This window comes from Melanotaenia boesemani, chromosome 16, assembly GCF_017639745.1.
Source record: "Melanotaenia boesemani isolate fMelBoe1 chromosome 16, fMelBoe1.pri, whole genome shotgun sequence".
NCBI lineage: Eukaryota > Metazoa > Chordata > Actinopteri > Atheriniformes > Melanotaeniidae > Melanotaenia > Melanotaenia boesemani.
Window position 1 is genome coordinate 12,980,222 of NC_055697.1, and position 17,124 is coordinate 12,997,345.

At 40.5% G+C, this 17,124-nt stretch overlaps 1 protein-coding gene across 2 annotated transcripts in view; it reads left to right on the forward strand.

The window, feature by feature from the left end:
- The window catches only part of mcu (mitochondrial calcium uniporter), a 51,218-nt gene extending 35,239 nt beyond the window's left edge, over positions 1 to 15,979 (forward strand). For both annotated transcript variants that reach the window (XM_042009965.1, XM_042009964.1), the window contains exons 3-9: positions 10,400 to 10,463; positions 12,596 to 12,766; positions 13,077 to 13,181; positions 13,275 to 13,435; positions 14,802 to 15,005; positions 15,432 to 15,548; positions 15,700 to 15,979. In XM_042009965.1, the coding sequence (XP_041865899.1) occupies positions 10,400 to 10,463; positions 12,596 to 12,766; positions 13,077 to 13,181; positions 13,275 to 13,435; positions 14,802 to 15,005; positions 15,432 to 15,548; positions 15,700 to 15,780 (903 nt within the window). In that variant the 3' untranslated portion in view covers positions 15,781 to 15,979. The remainder of the gene's footprint in view (positions 1 to 10,399; positions 10,464 to 12,595; positions 12,767 to 13,076; positions 13,182 to 13,274; positions 13,436 to 14,801; positions 15,006 to 15,431; positions 15,549 to 15,699) is intronic.
- The last annotated feature ends 1,145 nt before the right edge of the window (positions 15,980 to 17,124 follow it).

Sequence of the window (17,124 nt, forward strand, 5' to 3'; positions counted from 1 at the left end):
AAGTTTTACTTTGAGTTAGGTGGGAAAGCGTTTAATAAGTATTTAGTCCTGTGTCAAATTACAGAAATACACATTTATCAGTGTCTCAAATGAGAACTCTAAAGCTGACAGTAACCATTTGTGGGCAAAAAGGAAGCATTATAGGCCCATTTTTAGCTGACTGGAAGACAGCTGACGGCTTGCTCTCTGTCCAACTGCAAAAGAGTACGTGTGGCAGCAGTTTAGGCTTTGATCATCCAACTCTGCCAAGTCCTATTTGACTGGATGCCAACATCAGTTTGACCTGAGTAATAACCTAAATGTCTTGAATGTGGGCAACGTTTGATGGTTCAGCTCTGCCTTCCCACAGGTTGCAGCAGCATGCATGCTAACATTCAAAATTTACTCAAAAGTAATAAATTATCCCAAATAAATAAATGTAATTAGCTTGTTTTAAAAATCCCCACAAGCTAACATCATAAGCTGCCAGATGCCTTTCTTTTACTGCAGATGTGTGACTCAGATGTGTAAACAGTGATGTAACATGAACTTTTAGATTGTTGTACTCTTAAATTCAACATTCCTCTACTTATCTTACCTATTTCAAAGTACTGGTTTTCTGTGTTTTGATGGAAATAGAAAAGGTGGCACAGTAGCTTTAGCTGCCTCTTCATCTTCAGAAACTTGCCTTTAGCTCTTAGCTGTGAGGCCTCCAGCTGAGCTAATAATTATGCCTCCTATGCCTCCGTGTATGTTGCTTTCTTGCACTGAAACTCATGCTGTCTGATCTCATCAGCAGCTGGTCACTATATAGAGGAGGCATATGGTGGTGTGCTCCCTCTCTAGGCCAAGCAGCGAGTCAGCTAGTGAAGGGGGCTTTCCTACAGTGTGGAAACTGGCAATAAATATGTTGCCCAGAAAACTAGTCACATACAGAACCTGAAAAAAAAAATCCATCTCTATTATCATCATCATAGAAAACATTAATTCCCACATTAAAGCATCTACAGCACAGTGTTACTATGCTCTGTGTGAGTCAGTTGTAAGCTACAGTCTTCTCTTTACTCCTCAAGCAATGTCTGGTCCAATCTGAGTCTCATGCATTCATTGTACTAGTTCTTTTAAGAGCAAGATGCAAAGTTACAACTACTCTAGACTTACCAACACAGCCAAGAGAGCAAGAATCTCTGAGTTGAGGGGCTTTTCTTTCAGATATTCTGGTGCTCTCTGTGGACTGTGCACTGATGAGGGTAGAAGGGTAATGCTGCAAACTGATAGTTGAGCAGTGAGCTGGCTGGAAACAGGAATTGATATTCTGGGCAGTTTTTTTCCCTCTCTAATGGACTTTGTTATTTTTCAGTCTTGTGTACAAGGCATGGAAGACCAGAGGAAAGGCATAAGGAGAGTGCTGTCAAAGTTTCTCAGAAGCTTTCCCAGGCTTTGCTCCATAAATAACAGATGCTGCTTCAGCAGGAATTCACAGCAGTCTGTGAGATACTGTACTCTGCCCCGAATGTCACCTCACCACCAGAGACCCTTCTAGCTGTTTTTAAACCATTTATAGTGGCAGCTATCAGTTTAACAAGTGGGCAGGCTATCCCAGTTAGTTCAGATCTTCTTATTACTCACTACATTCAGGGAGACCTGAATATACGTGGAAGGAGAGAAATTGTCTAATTTGCTGTGCACATTTAACCTTCTCCTCATTGATCCTGTAATCTGATGAAACAAATAGTTTCAGTTTGCAGGTTAATACACTATTGTGCCTTTTTTATATATATATAAAAAATAATAATATAAGAATATTCCAAATTGCATTGAGAAGGGCCAAAAAACCATCAGCACTACCAGTTCAGATAATATGAAAAAATGGCTGCCTTGGAATTTAAATTTGACATTTTCTTTGCTGAGTTTTAGTACCTGTTTTTTTTTTTTTTGTTTTTTTTTTTTTTAGCTGACATTTAATTAGTTAAAGTAGAGAATTCCAGTGGAAGTTTTGTGCCCCTTTTACCTTTTTAAATACTCCAGACTGATCATAATGCTTTTAAGAAGGAAAGTACTGAGTTTGTTGTGCTGCAAACTCGGGCTGTAAGCAATTATTTTTATTTCTTGTTATATAAAATTTTTGGAGGTTTAGAAATGTGAAGCTTTCTTCTGAAGTGTGTCAAAGAGTTGGAGGGAAGAAGAGAGCATAAACACTGCTCTGTAAAGGTGACATGCATGCTGATACTCTGTAAACAGTCAGTTATGGTTGGCTGTCTTTGGTCAAGAATTAGAGATGCAGCACTGGCTCTGTCATACACATTCTGGAGAATAATAAGCTGTATCTGAGTCAAGTTCGAACAAACAGCCTTTATATACCTAGATCCTGTTGACAGCATTATAATGGCACCATTAAAACAAAAAATAAACATATCTACGTTTTTATGCAAACAATATAAAAAAGATGCTCTTCATAACCTGCCCGAGTTGTCCTCGGCCTCAAAGTAATCCAGTGAAGGCTGTATGTGTATTGATGGCTACATAAAAACCAGGAAGTGCCTAAGGCTAAATATAGTCCTGAAACAATCTTACATTGTGGCTGAAAGAAAAACTCTCAATATCTGCAGAACCACTGTACACCACCAAAGCATCACAGACCATATTAAATGTAGTTTGACAACAGAAATCAAAACTGAGGAATGTCTGATAAACTGAAATATATTCCATTACGTATACACACAAATGGAGAACTCTGCAAAACAAACCAACATTGTGTTTTAATTTGCAGGGTTGAAAGTTTGTTTATCTGTCTGGAGCATGACTTGGGGGTTCAGATCGCAAATGCAAGTGTAGAGATAAAGTAAAGAGATGATGCTACAGAATGAAAAGTGGAGCATCTTGTGCCCTTGAGCATCACTGATGAGAGATAAATTGCTGGTGACCTAGTACTAATAGATGCTCTGAAGATTATATTTCAGACATTGTGGATTTTGATAAAAGTGATCACAAACTATGAATTCTGCTGGGAAGGCTTTTTTTCACAAATGTTTGTAGGTGATTTTGTTCTCATCACAAATAATTTCACTTCCTTTAGTAGAGCAAAATCTATCTTCTGTCTCTCTGAAATGAGTTTGCTCAAATGTGGGGTTTCTTTTTTGTGCAGCCTCTCTCAAACCCGCTACATAACCATGGCATTGTATTGAGGTTCAAATCTGGGCTGGCCACTTCTTTTTTTAAACTTGTTTATTTTAATTTCTTACTTAATATATTTTATACGAGGATTTCCACACTATAGCAAACATCTTTCTCAGTTTTTCTTTTAACAAAGCACAAAGTCTTAATGAGGAGGAAGGAGGCAGGATGAATGGCACAGTTATGCACAGCATTTTCAATGGTTTGCTTTCATCAGACATGTGTTTGACACCAACATACGACAACCGTTACTTCACTTCTGGGTTGAAACAACATTTGTCTCTTCTTGGTTAGGTTTAGGCAATAACACAACATAGGTTAAAAGATATCATGGTTAAAGGAAAAAATAAATTTTTTTACATCACCATAATCATTGGCTTTTCACCCATCATTATGACAACTTTCTGTGAAGGTTACTGTATACTGACAGGGAAGCTTCCAATAATTACAGTATGTCTTTTGTGGATTTTTGTACATGCGTCCAGAAATGGAGCATAAAGAAGCTCAGCTCAGAGATTTGTTTTCAAAGAGAGGATATGATGGTGGGATGTGCAGATGGTGCTCAGGTTGTGACAAGAAAATAAACAAAGGGAGGATATTATGATTTGAATTATGCTTGTTGATGCTTGATGCCATTGGCCTCCACCTTTTCACACTCTTGTGGGTTAATCAACATTGTTAAGATCACTGGTGAGATCAGGGTCAGTGTGTTTATTGTGCATGGTCGGCCTGGATTGGCATACCTCCTTATGCATGTCAGTAAAACTCAGCAAGGTATGAGATATTGTTGAGAGAGGGGAAAATGTGATTAGTGAATGAAGACAATTGAAAAAAATGCAAGATGAAGCTCCATCGACTAGTCTGCTACTGTTTCACAATGGGTGAGTATTGCATAACAGAAATTAACACTGACACAAGCAGCTAGTGCCATCTGGTGTATGAGCAATCAAAGGGGGTCTTACTGTGCCTGCAGACCTACCCCACACGCATGCATGCATGCATGCATGCATACCTACTAAATGCAATGTATGCAAATCTGCTAACTTTATGTATGCTAACATAGTTGTCAATCTTTTAATTGCTTTCATCTTAAAAGTTACCCAGGAAATGTAGCAGCTGCACCTCAGCTGGGTCAAGTAGTTCGAGGAAAATGTCTGTGGCGCACATTGTCCAAAGGCTGCCTGTCTCCTAGTCATGGGCGTGAAAGCCTGCACTACTGTTTAATAATGCATCACATTCCAGTGTTTTTGGTCCCAGGGAGGAGAGGTGGTGTGTGGCTTGGTTTAAGTATGGCGTTCAAACAGGCCCACATGTTGAAGAACAGGTCAGATCTGATCTCATGGGTTAGGCAGACTAAGAGCTGGAATGAATGAATCAAATCGTGCCCCACCCCTGAAAGGCAGTTTATTGGGGAAAAAAAAGGCAAGTTAAGTGGGAATTATTGATATCTTTCTGAATCTGGTGTTGGGTTATGATAGCCTAATCAGAGGGAATTTGTTTTTACTATCAAGTCTGCATTGCAGTGGGGTGATCAGATCCGTGTGTGCTTTCGTAGAACATGCTGTTCTTTGTCACAGTTTCCCTCTGTGTGTGAAGCAGGAGATTACTTAATACCGTGGCTTTTAAAAATGTGACTTCACATCTGTAATAGCTTTTTATACAGCGAGCGCCACAACCTCAAGAAAAGGCAGCGATTTCTAGCGTTACATAATCTTATCACTGAGATATGACAGTGAATATTGCTCTCAAAGATGTGTGTTTGTGTTTTTTTGTCTTTATTTGTGAGTGCACAGTGCAGGTGTGAGTGTGTGTTTCCAGCTTGTCAAGCTCAGCAGGAGAGTGTGGCACAGCAAGTTTTTTTTTTTTTTTTTTTTTTTGCTTTTAGGGAATTCAAACATCCTATTCAATGAATCGGCAAAAAAGTCCTTAAATTATATAGAAATCATTCAGTTATTTACCTTAAGTGTAGCTTTATAATAATTTGTCCTAAGTAAACTAAGATTTTATATAAAATTGGATTTGTCTCAAAACCCATCTTCAGCTGGCAAAAAGGAAACCAGTTAAATCTTTTTTAGTTGCTTTCTTCAGAAATATTAAAAACAAAAATTGTTTGTGTCAAGTAACCTGATAAAATGAGCTTTAACTTAATTTAGTTTATATTTTACTGTGTCTTAAACAAATGCAGAATACAGCACATTACTGGAAAATGAGAGCTTTTAAGCTGTTGAAGTCAGCGGTCTTGTAATGTGCCATAAAAGAGTCATAAAGCCAGAAACACAGGGATACACAAAACCCTCTGATACGCTGTCACTGATCTAATGAATGAGGTCACTGTCCACACACAGCTATTCGGGCAGGTGGTGAGAATGTTGATGTGCTGCATTTTCTATTTAATAGCTCATAAAATTTATTTGCCTTCTGTGACAAAGCACGAGGTTCAGTTGAGACAGCAGATTGTCAAAAGCTAATTGTGGCTAGGTTGTTAATGCTTCTTTGAAGGCTAATTTCCATTTTAACTTTGTCTTGATCAGCAGGTGGTTTAGTAGTATTTTGTCTGTTTTCTCACCAACTCTTAAGAGCAACATAGAAACATTTTGGTTTCCTACTTTTGACAATAGGCATTACATTTTTTCAGGCTATATATTTCTTAGAGAAATGACATGATTCCTTCCTGGTCCCTCTGTCTTGTCCTCTATCTGACTTCATATTGATCTCAGAAGATTATTTTGACATGAGTGTCCATAATGCCCTGAATCAGTTTATCATACGCACTTCTTTGATATTATAGGTTTGATTGAACATGATTATCCGTGAATGATTACATCTGTGATTGTGTGTGACTATTTACATTATCTGGTCTTTGGCCACAAAGCAGGGCATCAAATTACACCAGAAATGGATGCAGTCATTGTGTAAATACGGGACAGAGGTTTCCATTTCCCCAGAGGGGCTCCATGAAATGGGAACTACCGGTATGTTGGTGACATTTTTTCAGCAGTGTAGATGTCTGTGCAACACATAGAAATAATGTGAGCTCTGCTTGCCCCTATAATTTAGAATAAAGATGGTCTGTGATGAGAAAGAAGAGGCTTTAAACCTCTTTTTGCATGTAGAGACTACTATAACACCAAAGCTAAATGAAGAGGAGGCAGTCCATTCATGACTGCTGTGACTTCTAACCAAGAGTTGTCCTTGTGTCCCACATAGGGACTTGCAATGTAATTAATAGCTGATAAATATAATCCCTCATTTGACTAAAGCACTTAAATCCTTTGGTTCGTGTGCAATGTCATCTTTAGCCCTGTATTCTGTATTCTGATTATTATTGTTCTCATTATTATTATTATTGTTGACCCTCTTACTAGTCTCAGATATTCATGGGAAAGCAGATAAAAAAACAAGCTGGCCAGTGACCCCAGTGTGTGCCATACCCCGAATTTCCCTCTTTTATCCCATTATTTTTGGCCCCAAACTCTACACCACAAAGGATGTGATATTCTCAGCAATTAGATGGAAGAATGTGTGTTTTCATTAGCATTGGCATCATTATTTGGACAAAATGAATCATAAAATTTTAGATAATTAAATGATATGACTTGTAATCTATGAATAAATACTTCATTACAAGGTACTGATCTTAGTCGTATTAATGAGGGCTGCATTCCAATTCTGCACCTGTGAATAGCAGTTAGCTGTAGAATGTGCACAAAAGCAGAAAAAGTGGAATTTAGCCCTTATTATTATACATGTTTGTCCAGTGAAAGTCAAAATGTATTTTCTATGTCAATATTATACATGTTGATGTTTTGATAGAATATGCTGATAAAATTTTCAATATATTTTGCAGTCCCATTTAGAACTCTTAAAATGTGTATGTGTGATTGTGTGGGAGGAGGAGAATAATAAATCTTGCAAATATTTCCACATAAATAATCCAGATTAAAATGAGAATAAGAATATGATTATTTTGCTGGAACTTAACATCACAGACAAGCTGTACAGGATGCATTGGTAATAGGCAGAGCTGGTTGAGTTTCAGTTCCCTAACCCCACACAAGTTGTTGATGTGTGATTGCACATCTGTGTGAGGTTGTAGTATGCCTGGTGTGTAACACACACTAAACTGCCACAAAAGCCTTTTTCTAACTCAAATTTTCTTCCTCATTAGGTGTGGGCTAGGCCGCTGTGTCTTTGCTTGTTTTGCATTTACCACAGTGCAGTGGAGATTTTAAATGGAGAAGTGTTTTTTAATTGAAGGAAAGTGCACATATGCACATGGGGGATAGGATAAAACACAGAGGAAGTTAAAGCGCAGTGCAGATGAGGCCTAATGGAAGATGAAAAACCGGCACATCAGGATTCAGTGCTAGTTAGATGGGGATGGAGGGAGGGAGGGTGAATCCGAGGGGCAACCCCCCTTTGTAGACGAGGGATTCCTTTACTGCAGTGATCAGCAGTTCTCCCCTCTCCTCCTCTCCCTCCCTACCTCTCATGTCCTTCTCGTTACATATCCCTCCCTCTCTTTTTTTTTTTTCTCTCTTTTGCCTTAGTTTCCCTCTCTTTCCCCCCTCTCTCTCTCTTATTTGCCGCCATCTCAACTGCACACATACTCATGCTAGAGTCACGTTTTGGTGGGGAGGGATTGTCTGCTGCAGGGTACAGTATACGCAGCGCATGGTTAGAAACGCAACACACACTCGTGACTCACACCATTTCACTCCAGCCTTCATTTATCTCTATCGTTCCCCTGCTGCTCCTCCATTTATCCTCACATCTTCCCTTCTCTTCCATCCCTCCGTGTCTTTTTTTCTCTTCCAGCTCGTCTGCCCATCTTCCTCCTCAAAGCCCGTTCCTTTGTTTCTCTCTGTTTCTTTGCTGTGTGACATTGATTCCAAGGTTGCTGTGCTATTGACTGCTGCTTCACTGTTAAATATTTCAGGCAGCATTTCAGTGGCTGTGCGCCGAGGGAGGAGAGGGAGGCTTTGCTCAGTCGTTCAGCAACTACTGCTGTCAAACAGGCTGCTGAACAGACGGCTGGACACACATACATGCACACACACGCCTCCTGCAAACACACCTACATTCACACGAACATGTCAGTCCACAGATGGACGTGTACTCATGCCGGTGGTGGATTTGCATATGTTTTGTTTTTTAATGCAGGCTACAGTGTCAGGGTTTGCGTGGGTGTGGGGGGTGATGTTGAGGTTGTGGGTATTATGACAAACTTTTTCCTCCTGGCTTCAAACAGCCAGTTAATGAATGAGAAGAGCAGTGCTGGACCGCTCTCTGCAGACTGTGCAGTTATTCCAGACTAGCCAAAAAGCCCTTTCTCAGCAAGTCATCCGATCAGCAGCCTAATCACTGTTTGGGCTCTACTCAGTTCGGTGGGACCATGCTCGGTTTTCTCATTTACAATACAAACACACACAGTAGAGATCCCAAATCAGTGCAGCAGTAGCACCACTTACTTTCCTGAATAATCTCAGCTTTCTTTAATTTATTGATCATTCTGTGCAGAAGAGAATTTAGCCTAAAGTTTTTTTTATTATTCTTCTTTTGGGATTTTAACCAAAGAAGATCACTTGAATTATTGGGCTTCTCCATCTGTGGGGCCTTGCTGTGCCAATGAAAGGGTGGATGGTGCTGTAATGCATTGCCTGTTCCCAGTTAGAACACACTGCTTTGAAATGCAGAAGCTGAAAATCAGGTTCTTGCCTGTCAGTCTTGTTCTGCTACTGAAGCATTCGTGGTGACCCTCATAGTTGTGAGTGGTGGTTTGACAGCAGTTCATTGTCAATGTTTTAGCAGACAGTACTCTCTTTAGCATGATCATCACATATACTTTATTGCTCTGACTTGCCTGCAGTGGCTTTGTCCATTTGGATTAGACGGCTGTGGATTGATTGGCTGTCACGTTTTCTGATTGACAGCAGGATATTTGATCTGCAGCAGTTGACTGACAGCTCTGTCTGAATCTCAATGTCTCTGTTTAATGCTGAGGTTACAGGTAGTTCCACTGTAGTTTGTCTCCCTAACTGCTGTTTGCAACAGCATGATACACATATAAGTAAACACACACACAGATACATCACTGTGATTTTTATTTCATTTATTTTTTTCCACTTTGTCATAAAGGAGAAGCTGTGAGACCTGTGAATGTTTGCTACTGTGGTTTACCTCAGTGAGGGTCAGATAGTGTGGGCATATTGTAAACCTGATATTACATCACAAGTTGTGTGAGTGCATCAGACAAAAGCCTGTTGGCAGCTGAGTATCATGGAGATGTTGTGAAAGACATCATGTGTCTGCAGAAAATGAAGGGTTAATGACTATTAATTATGAGGATAATACACCAGGAAAGCAGAGCATTCTGTTGTAGTTGTGGGATTTATTTGCATTTCTGCGTGCATAATTAAAAGTTATGCCTCCCCATGGCACTTTTGCTCGCTTAATTTCTTAAGTCTTCTTGCCCACTTGCTCTTTTTAAAAATGATGCAGTTTTTCCAGTTGTCTTCTGTCTGAGGCTCTCCTAAACACGTGATGAGCTGTGTAATTTAAAGCATGTGAAGTGTGTGCTGTTTGGATGCTCACATTGTGCTGTTTACAGTATCTACTGGCAACAAAGAAAATAGGGGTTTCCTTAAACTCTGCTCCAGTGTTTGTCATCTTTTCCAGTCTGTGACACAAGTGGAGAATTCATATTTCACTTTTGTTATTCAGCCTGAACTTTGGCTGCCTTCTTTCTTTGTTTCCTACTGTGTTGTTTTCCCCCAGGTGAGGCTTTATGTGTCTGCATATGTGACATGTGAGATGCTCTGTTTTTATTAGTCAACCTTTATGGAATGTATCTTCAAGTAAGACTCCACAGCTGAATGTGGTAATCTCCTTGGGTGCAATATCCCGAGGCTTTGGGACAGTGTCAAATATTTGGCAGGGTCGGACGTCCAACCCCGCCCAATATCCGACACTGCCCTGTTCCGCGTTCCGCAGCCAGGAGACTCTCCTTGGGTGTGGCCCAGTCCATATATGAGAACATTGCTTTGAAACTGTAAGCCATTTTGTAAAATGACACTCAACCACCTGGCGGGGAAACAGTCAGAGAAGTAAATGGCACAGATTAGGGTTGTATTACACGCCTTCCAGCAGCACCTCTGGTTACTTGTAAGAGCAACATATCAGATGAGAACAGGCTGGTTTTAAAGCAAAATAAGCATTTTGTTGCACTCTCTCTTACTATCTGCAGGTTTGGAGAGGTGCCCCCTCATGGCATGGCCAGAGACTGTTGTGTTCCTCCGCTGCTCCAGAAGGTCAGTTCTGCCCCTTGTCTACCTTCATCCCCTTTAAATGATACCCATCAAGCCCAGACACCGCTCCTATAGTGGTTTATTTTGAATTATATGTGTTGTAACAGGGATTTCCCTTTAAAAAGAAAACCCCCAGAACAGCACTCTGCTTCCTGTCTGAGGCATTGATCAGGCAGCAGAGGCTCATTTAGAGTTAACAGCCAGTGGTCATAATATCTTGGGTAGCATCTGTTTGCCTGACATGACAGCGTGCACACAGAGAGAAACAAAAACTGACAAGCTGAGAGGAAGCATCAGCAGAATAGGATGATTTGATTTTAAAGTGAGCTTTAATAGCTGGAGGATTGTACTGGAGATAAGCACAAGCTCCTCACTCCTCAAGCAGTGTGCCTGTGATGGCAGGATAATCGACGAGAAATGGATGTAAGATGTAATGCCAAATTATCTTGAGGCAGGGTTTCAAAGTGTCAATGAAATACAGAAATGGTAGTAAAAGAAAATATCTAAACCTTTGTGTCTTTGAATCCATGTTCAAAAGAAAGAAGTCCCTGTTTAGAAGAATAGCTGCCAGCTGACGATCCTTCACCTCCCTGTGTGAGTTCAAGCAGAGATCTGCTGATTCACTGCAGTGGCTCTTAGCAGCAGGCTGAGGTTTTTGGATGCAGCAGCAACAAGCCAGCTTGGATCATCTTCTCTTTGGGCTCGGAGCCCTCTGCTTGATTCATGGGTCTGTCATTAGAAGCCATTTAGCATGATAATGGTAGAAGCTGTGCAGGCTCATTATAACTATAGTTTGGTTATGGACCAATAGAGCTGTGTTACAGACCTTATCAGTATTCCAGTAAGTGCTCCCGAGCAGCTCTTGGGGACAAATAAGACTGTACTTATGATAGTGTTTAAAAACAGACACAACACAAAATCATAACCATAAACTAAAAATGAGTGTTTAAGGCAGATTCTGTTGGTCTCAAGTTCATCCTTTTCTCTCTCTATGTTGTTTGTTATGGAATTAATACATTGTGACACTTATTGTGCCTAAAGGTCGTTTTGATCATCAGTCTCAGCAAACAGCCATCATCTAGGAGTCATTAAAGCCTTTCTGTGTGTGTATCATGTGCAGTGCATACATCAATGAGCTCTTACTAAAACATGTCAGTCATTAAGCAGTACTACTTTCAAAAAGTAAGAAAGAAAAGTTGAACAAATCACTCATTTTGTTAATAAATAGTTCTAAGTACTACTTAAACAAGTTGTTGGAAAATTATTTGTATTTTTTTCAAGGTGAATTTATCAAGGTGTGTTTTTTCCAAAAAAGTATTGAGTAAAATAGTATATAAGAGGCAAAAGTATGTGAACACATATTTTGATATTTCCTTCAGAATTTCTTTTCTGAAAGGTCATAACGTGCCCACCACCCATGCATGATCAGGATGGGGCACTGAATCAAAGTCAAGATTCGATGCAACCCATTGGTTTTCTTAGCTAGGTCATTCTTTTAATTGGCTTGTATGAATACCGATTTGATCACAATGAATCGGCTTGAATTGATTTTCTCTATAAAGTGCCCTCAGATGACTTTGTTGTGAACTGGCGCTGAGCAAATAAAACTAAATTGAACTGAACTGAGTACATTATTGCATTATTAATGGAAAGCCATTCTAGCTGCAGCATTATGGGCTCAGACCATGATACTTCCACTGCCATGTTTCAAAGCTAAAGTAATGTTTTTACATAGTGTTTTTCTCTTCTCTGAATGTTACTGCTTTAAACCAAAAAATATTTCCTGATGGTTCTTTTGATTGTCATCTCATTGAACTAAAACACCTGGCTCTAATTTCACTTTTAAATTGAGCACTTATCTACGAGTTCACATACTTTTGCTACTCGTAGATACAGTATTAACGTTTAAATTATTATCTTCAATTAATATAGAAGTAGCTTTATTTTGTCTCATTTGTTTATATGAATTTGTTTAAGTTACTTAGCTAAGCAACAAAAAACTGCTCGCCATGCATCATTACTTAACTTTTAGTTGCTTCTACAGTGGGATGTTTTCATCTGTGGCTCAGTTAAAACCTTAGGCTATCTGTGACATTTATCTCATCCCTTTTCTTTCCTCCTCTTGACCCCCTCAGAGGTGACAGTGGTGTATCAGAATGGGCTGCCTGTGATCTCTGTCAGTTTGCCATCCAGGCGAGAGCGATGTCAGTTCACCCTCAAGCCTCTCAGTGATTGTGTAGGAGTTTTCCTGCAGCAGCTTCAGGCAGAGGACAGAGGCATTGACCGGGTAGCCATCTACTCCATGGGTAAGCATGCGAACACAAGAACACAAATTGTGTCTATATACCCCACATGCATATACATGTTTGGTTAAGTGCTGCGGCTACAGCTTTGCATCAACATTTCTTGGCACTACATGCATCACTCTGGGTCTGTTATACAGGAACAACATGTGCTTGAAATCGTACTCTTACTGAGTGTATCTGCCTTCACCTTTCATGATAATCAAATGCCAACAAGCCTGATTATCAAGAAAAGTGAGGAGCGTTTGAAGTGGAAACCCATCAGCTCTCCACGTCTCTCACTGCCATCCACCCCATTTGTCTGTTTCTCCAGATGGAGCCAGGGTTGCTTCCTCCACAGGCATAGACATCCTGCTGCTAGATGATTTTAAGCTGGTCATTAATGACACCACACACCTTGTGCGGCCACCAAGAAGAGGTGAGTACCTGCAAATTAAAGGCTGAGCCGCTGCTGTGTCATCTGAGTCTTTCCTTCACAATTAAGATCACCATCATCTTGCTTGTCCCTCAGAGATGCTGCCCCACGACGAGGCCGATAGGTTGAATGATGTCAAATTTTTAGTGCAGCAGCTCTACACCACACTGCGCATCGAGGAGCACCAACTCAGCAAAGAACGTGAGCTGATTCAGCGACTGGAGGATCTCAACTCCCAACTCCGTCCCTTAGAAAAGGTCCATTCAGACATTTGACAGTTCTTCAGTTGAGACGCACAAAGTTTTTAATGAACCAGCTGTTTGTTTGGCAAATCATAGGGTATTCAAAATGTTTGTCTCTGCCTTGTTTGTATTCAGCTTCTCTTATTGTGTCATTTCTGTAATTGTTTCTGTAAAATAATTGGAAAGTGCTGCGCTATTGAGTCAACATGGGTATGACACCATTGTTATCTTTGTAATGGGATTTGACCACAAAAAGACAGCTAATCACATAAAGACCATGTCTTAATCTGGAAAAGAAATGGAAAGAGCAATTTGTGTAATATTTAAATAAAAGAGTGGGAGTTTTGGATTTAGGGACATTGGCCTCTTAAGCTGTTAGCAGATTATTTAGAGTATTCTTTTCAAATTTTTGATGTCAAAGATTAATGAACAAAACATAAAAGGAGCTTGCATGGTGGTAATATGACGGAAACACAAAATGTGTCCTGGACACAATTATTGGCATTTATCAGTAATATTTGTTTGCAGAACCTCTTGCAAAGATGATAGCTTGTGAATCTTTTTTTACGGTCATCCAAAAACTTCTTATACCTGCTTGTTGGTAGTTTCTTTGTGTTCTTTAAAACAGTCCATATTTTCCCTTTTACCTCCTTCTGATGCTGTTGGATGTGTGCATCAGTATGTTTCTTTGCTGAATGGGCCAAATCTCACTGGCTGTAGAACATTTTCCTCTTTAAAAAAAAAAAACTTGGTACTTTTCTGATTTTATGATTCATGATTCATGCTTCAGGTATCAGAGACAGCAAAGCAGCCCCACAGCATGATTAAGTCCTCCACTGTTTACTGTAGGCATCCTGATCTTTTCCTAATGAACATCATTTTGTCAACTACAGAGTAAACAAACAGAAGTCGTGCAAAAAGCACGTCTTTGGTTTTATCTGTCCATGTGGCATTGTTCCAGAAAGGCTATGCATTGTCTGTGGGATTTTTTGCAAACACCAGTCTTGTCTTTTTTGCCCTCTGTAAAGTGGTATCCTCCAGATTGCTCCAGGTTAGCCTAAAGCTCTTTAAATGCCTTGTAAGCTGTTTTGGCCACAGTTCACATCAACATTCACAGACTTCTACCATTGAGTTTTTCCCTTATTTTCACATCCTGGAAGGATCTTAACAGTTTATAACTGTAAAATGTCTTTACAAAGTGCTGAAACGGGGATTTCAAGATCCATCACCACTGGCCTGTAGCTTTTTATCAATTTTTCAGTGTATTTTTTTCACTCGATATCTTAATAACCACACTTTGTCAGCTTCGAATACCGAGTGAACCTCTGATACTCCACATTGGAAAGTTTGTCTGATTGAATTCTGTACACCATCTGTGTAGGTGAAGGAAGAGCTGAGTAAGAAGGCAGAAAGGCGCACCACCTGGGTGCTGTGGGGAGGCATGGCTTACATGGCCACCCAGTTTGGCATCCTAGCCAGGCTGACCTGGTGGGAATACTCCTGGGATATCATGGAACCAGTCACCTACTTCATCACCTATGGCACTGCAATGGCCATGTATGCCTACTTCGTCCTTACACGCCAGGTAAGACACAGAAGATGAATGTATGAAATAAAGATGTTTGAATAATGCTTTTTTTCCTCTTTAATGTAAAGTAAAACCTGTTATCTTTCACAACGACTGAACAAGCTCAATAACTAATAAAGTTTAAGAATGTAGTTGTGTTTTACCAAAAAGTGGTTATGCAAAAGTCCTTAGCAACCAGAGAGAAATCCATCAGTAAAGAAGTCTGATTTTTGGCTTGGCCAAAAGGCTCGTGTAGAGAAATTGGTGTCCTTCAGAAATGAATCACTTTTCATAAATTACAACTAATTTTTAGCTCTAAGGACGCAGAATTAATTTTATGCTAGTGTGAGTTGGCCCAAGGACAAGAAAGCAGAACATGGAGGAGATTTGATTAACTAGTTCCTCTCACAAAATGCTCCATCTGTGTCTTCTTATAACCTGCAGGAGTATGTTTATCCAGATGCGAGAGACAGGCAGTATCTGCTGTTCCTCCACAAGGGGGTGAAAAGGACACGCTTCGATGTTGAGAAGTACAACAAGCTTAAGGATGACATTGCTGAGGTACAGTTGTTCAGTGATACCATGTTGTGTGATGTAAGAATGAACTCTGCACACTGGGTATTTATACATTTCATAGTTCACAGCCTCCCCCTACATGTATTTTCCACATATTTTCCTGCCTCAGTCGTCTTTCCTTGTCCTCTCCCTCCAGGTGGAGTTGGATCTGAAGCGTCTACGGGATCCCCTCCAGCTCCAGCTCCCAGTTCAGCAGCTCACCGCCACAAAAAATTGATGTGAAGAGTGACTCCCTCCTCCTCTCAGCTCAAACAACATCCCCTGTCCCCCTCTTCCCTTCTGCCGTCCAACACCCATCTCCCTTTCCTTTTGCCCCCAGCTATTTCCCCAGACTCCTTCGTCCCTGCCATTCTTCCCATCCCTTTCTTGATGACAGTGGGGGTTACTTTGTTTTTCTTTTTTTTTTTTTTTGGGGGGGGGGGGGGTGTTTTTGGGGGGTTGGTTTGGTTTTCCTTTTAATTTCCTGACTGAAATCTCCAGTTGGAATTGAAATCGAAAGCTGTTAGAAGATGGAAAAAAAGATGGTGAGAATACCCAGAACTGAAAATTTCTCACAGCTGAATGGTGAAGAGGATGATGAAAAGGAAGATGATGATAGAGTTAATTTGGGCACTTCGGATATGCCTCAAAACTCTGGAGGGACCGCCTGCAGGTAAACACAGGAGTGAAGTATCATGCCTGTGGACACGCCAAGATGGGGAACACAAGGAGGGCCAACCTTTATTTTGTGTGTGAGTGTGTGTATGTGAGGGTCTATCAGGCTACACTGGGACATCGACCCTGGCCATGCTGCACGTTGACACGGCAGTTTAACTCTGCTTCCTCTAGCAGTCAAACTGTCAACACACACACACACACTCTCACACACTCCTCCTACTCTCAGCTGGTGTACGCTCTGGGGACAAGTTTACAAGGAAGCTCTGACTGCAGTCACACCACCAAGGGAGACCTCGGTATCCCTGTGGCTGAACTCTGCTGCCTCTCCCTCTCTGAGCCACACCTCTTCCAGGTGACGGACAGCCATCTTTCCTTGTGTGACCTTCATCAGGAGCATATCTTCACTCACAGGAAGCAGGAATGACGACACCTCATTTCCTCTTCCTTGTCCTGAAGCGGCCCGTCCTCCACAACGTTGAGAGTACTACCGACAACAACATCACTGTGTGTTCTTTTATTCCAAAAAAAGGAAAAAAAAATATTTTGGCACTTTTTATTTTCAAAGCCATAGTATATTTGTTATGAAAAATATAAATATATATGTATACAATCAAATAAACAGACGACCAGAGGCTAGTCTTTTTTTTTCCAGTGGGGGGAGGAGCTCTTTTACAAACATAATTTCATGAGAAAAAGTCATTTGTATCCTCTGGAGATCTGCCTTGAAGGGCCCCTCTAACATTACAAGCCCCAAAAAACATTACACTGTTATGCATTTACTTCCTTGTATTAACAGTTTCCTGCTTGCATCGAAATTGTAAAATATACATTTCTGTAACTGTATTCAATTTAGATGTGGCTCCTGTGCATGGCCACCAAGATGGAGGTGGAGTGATTCTGAAGC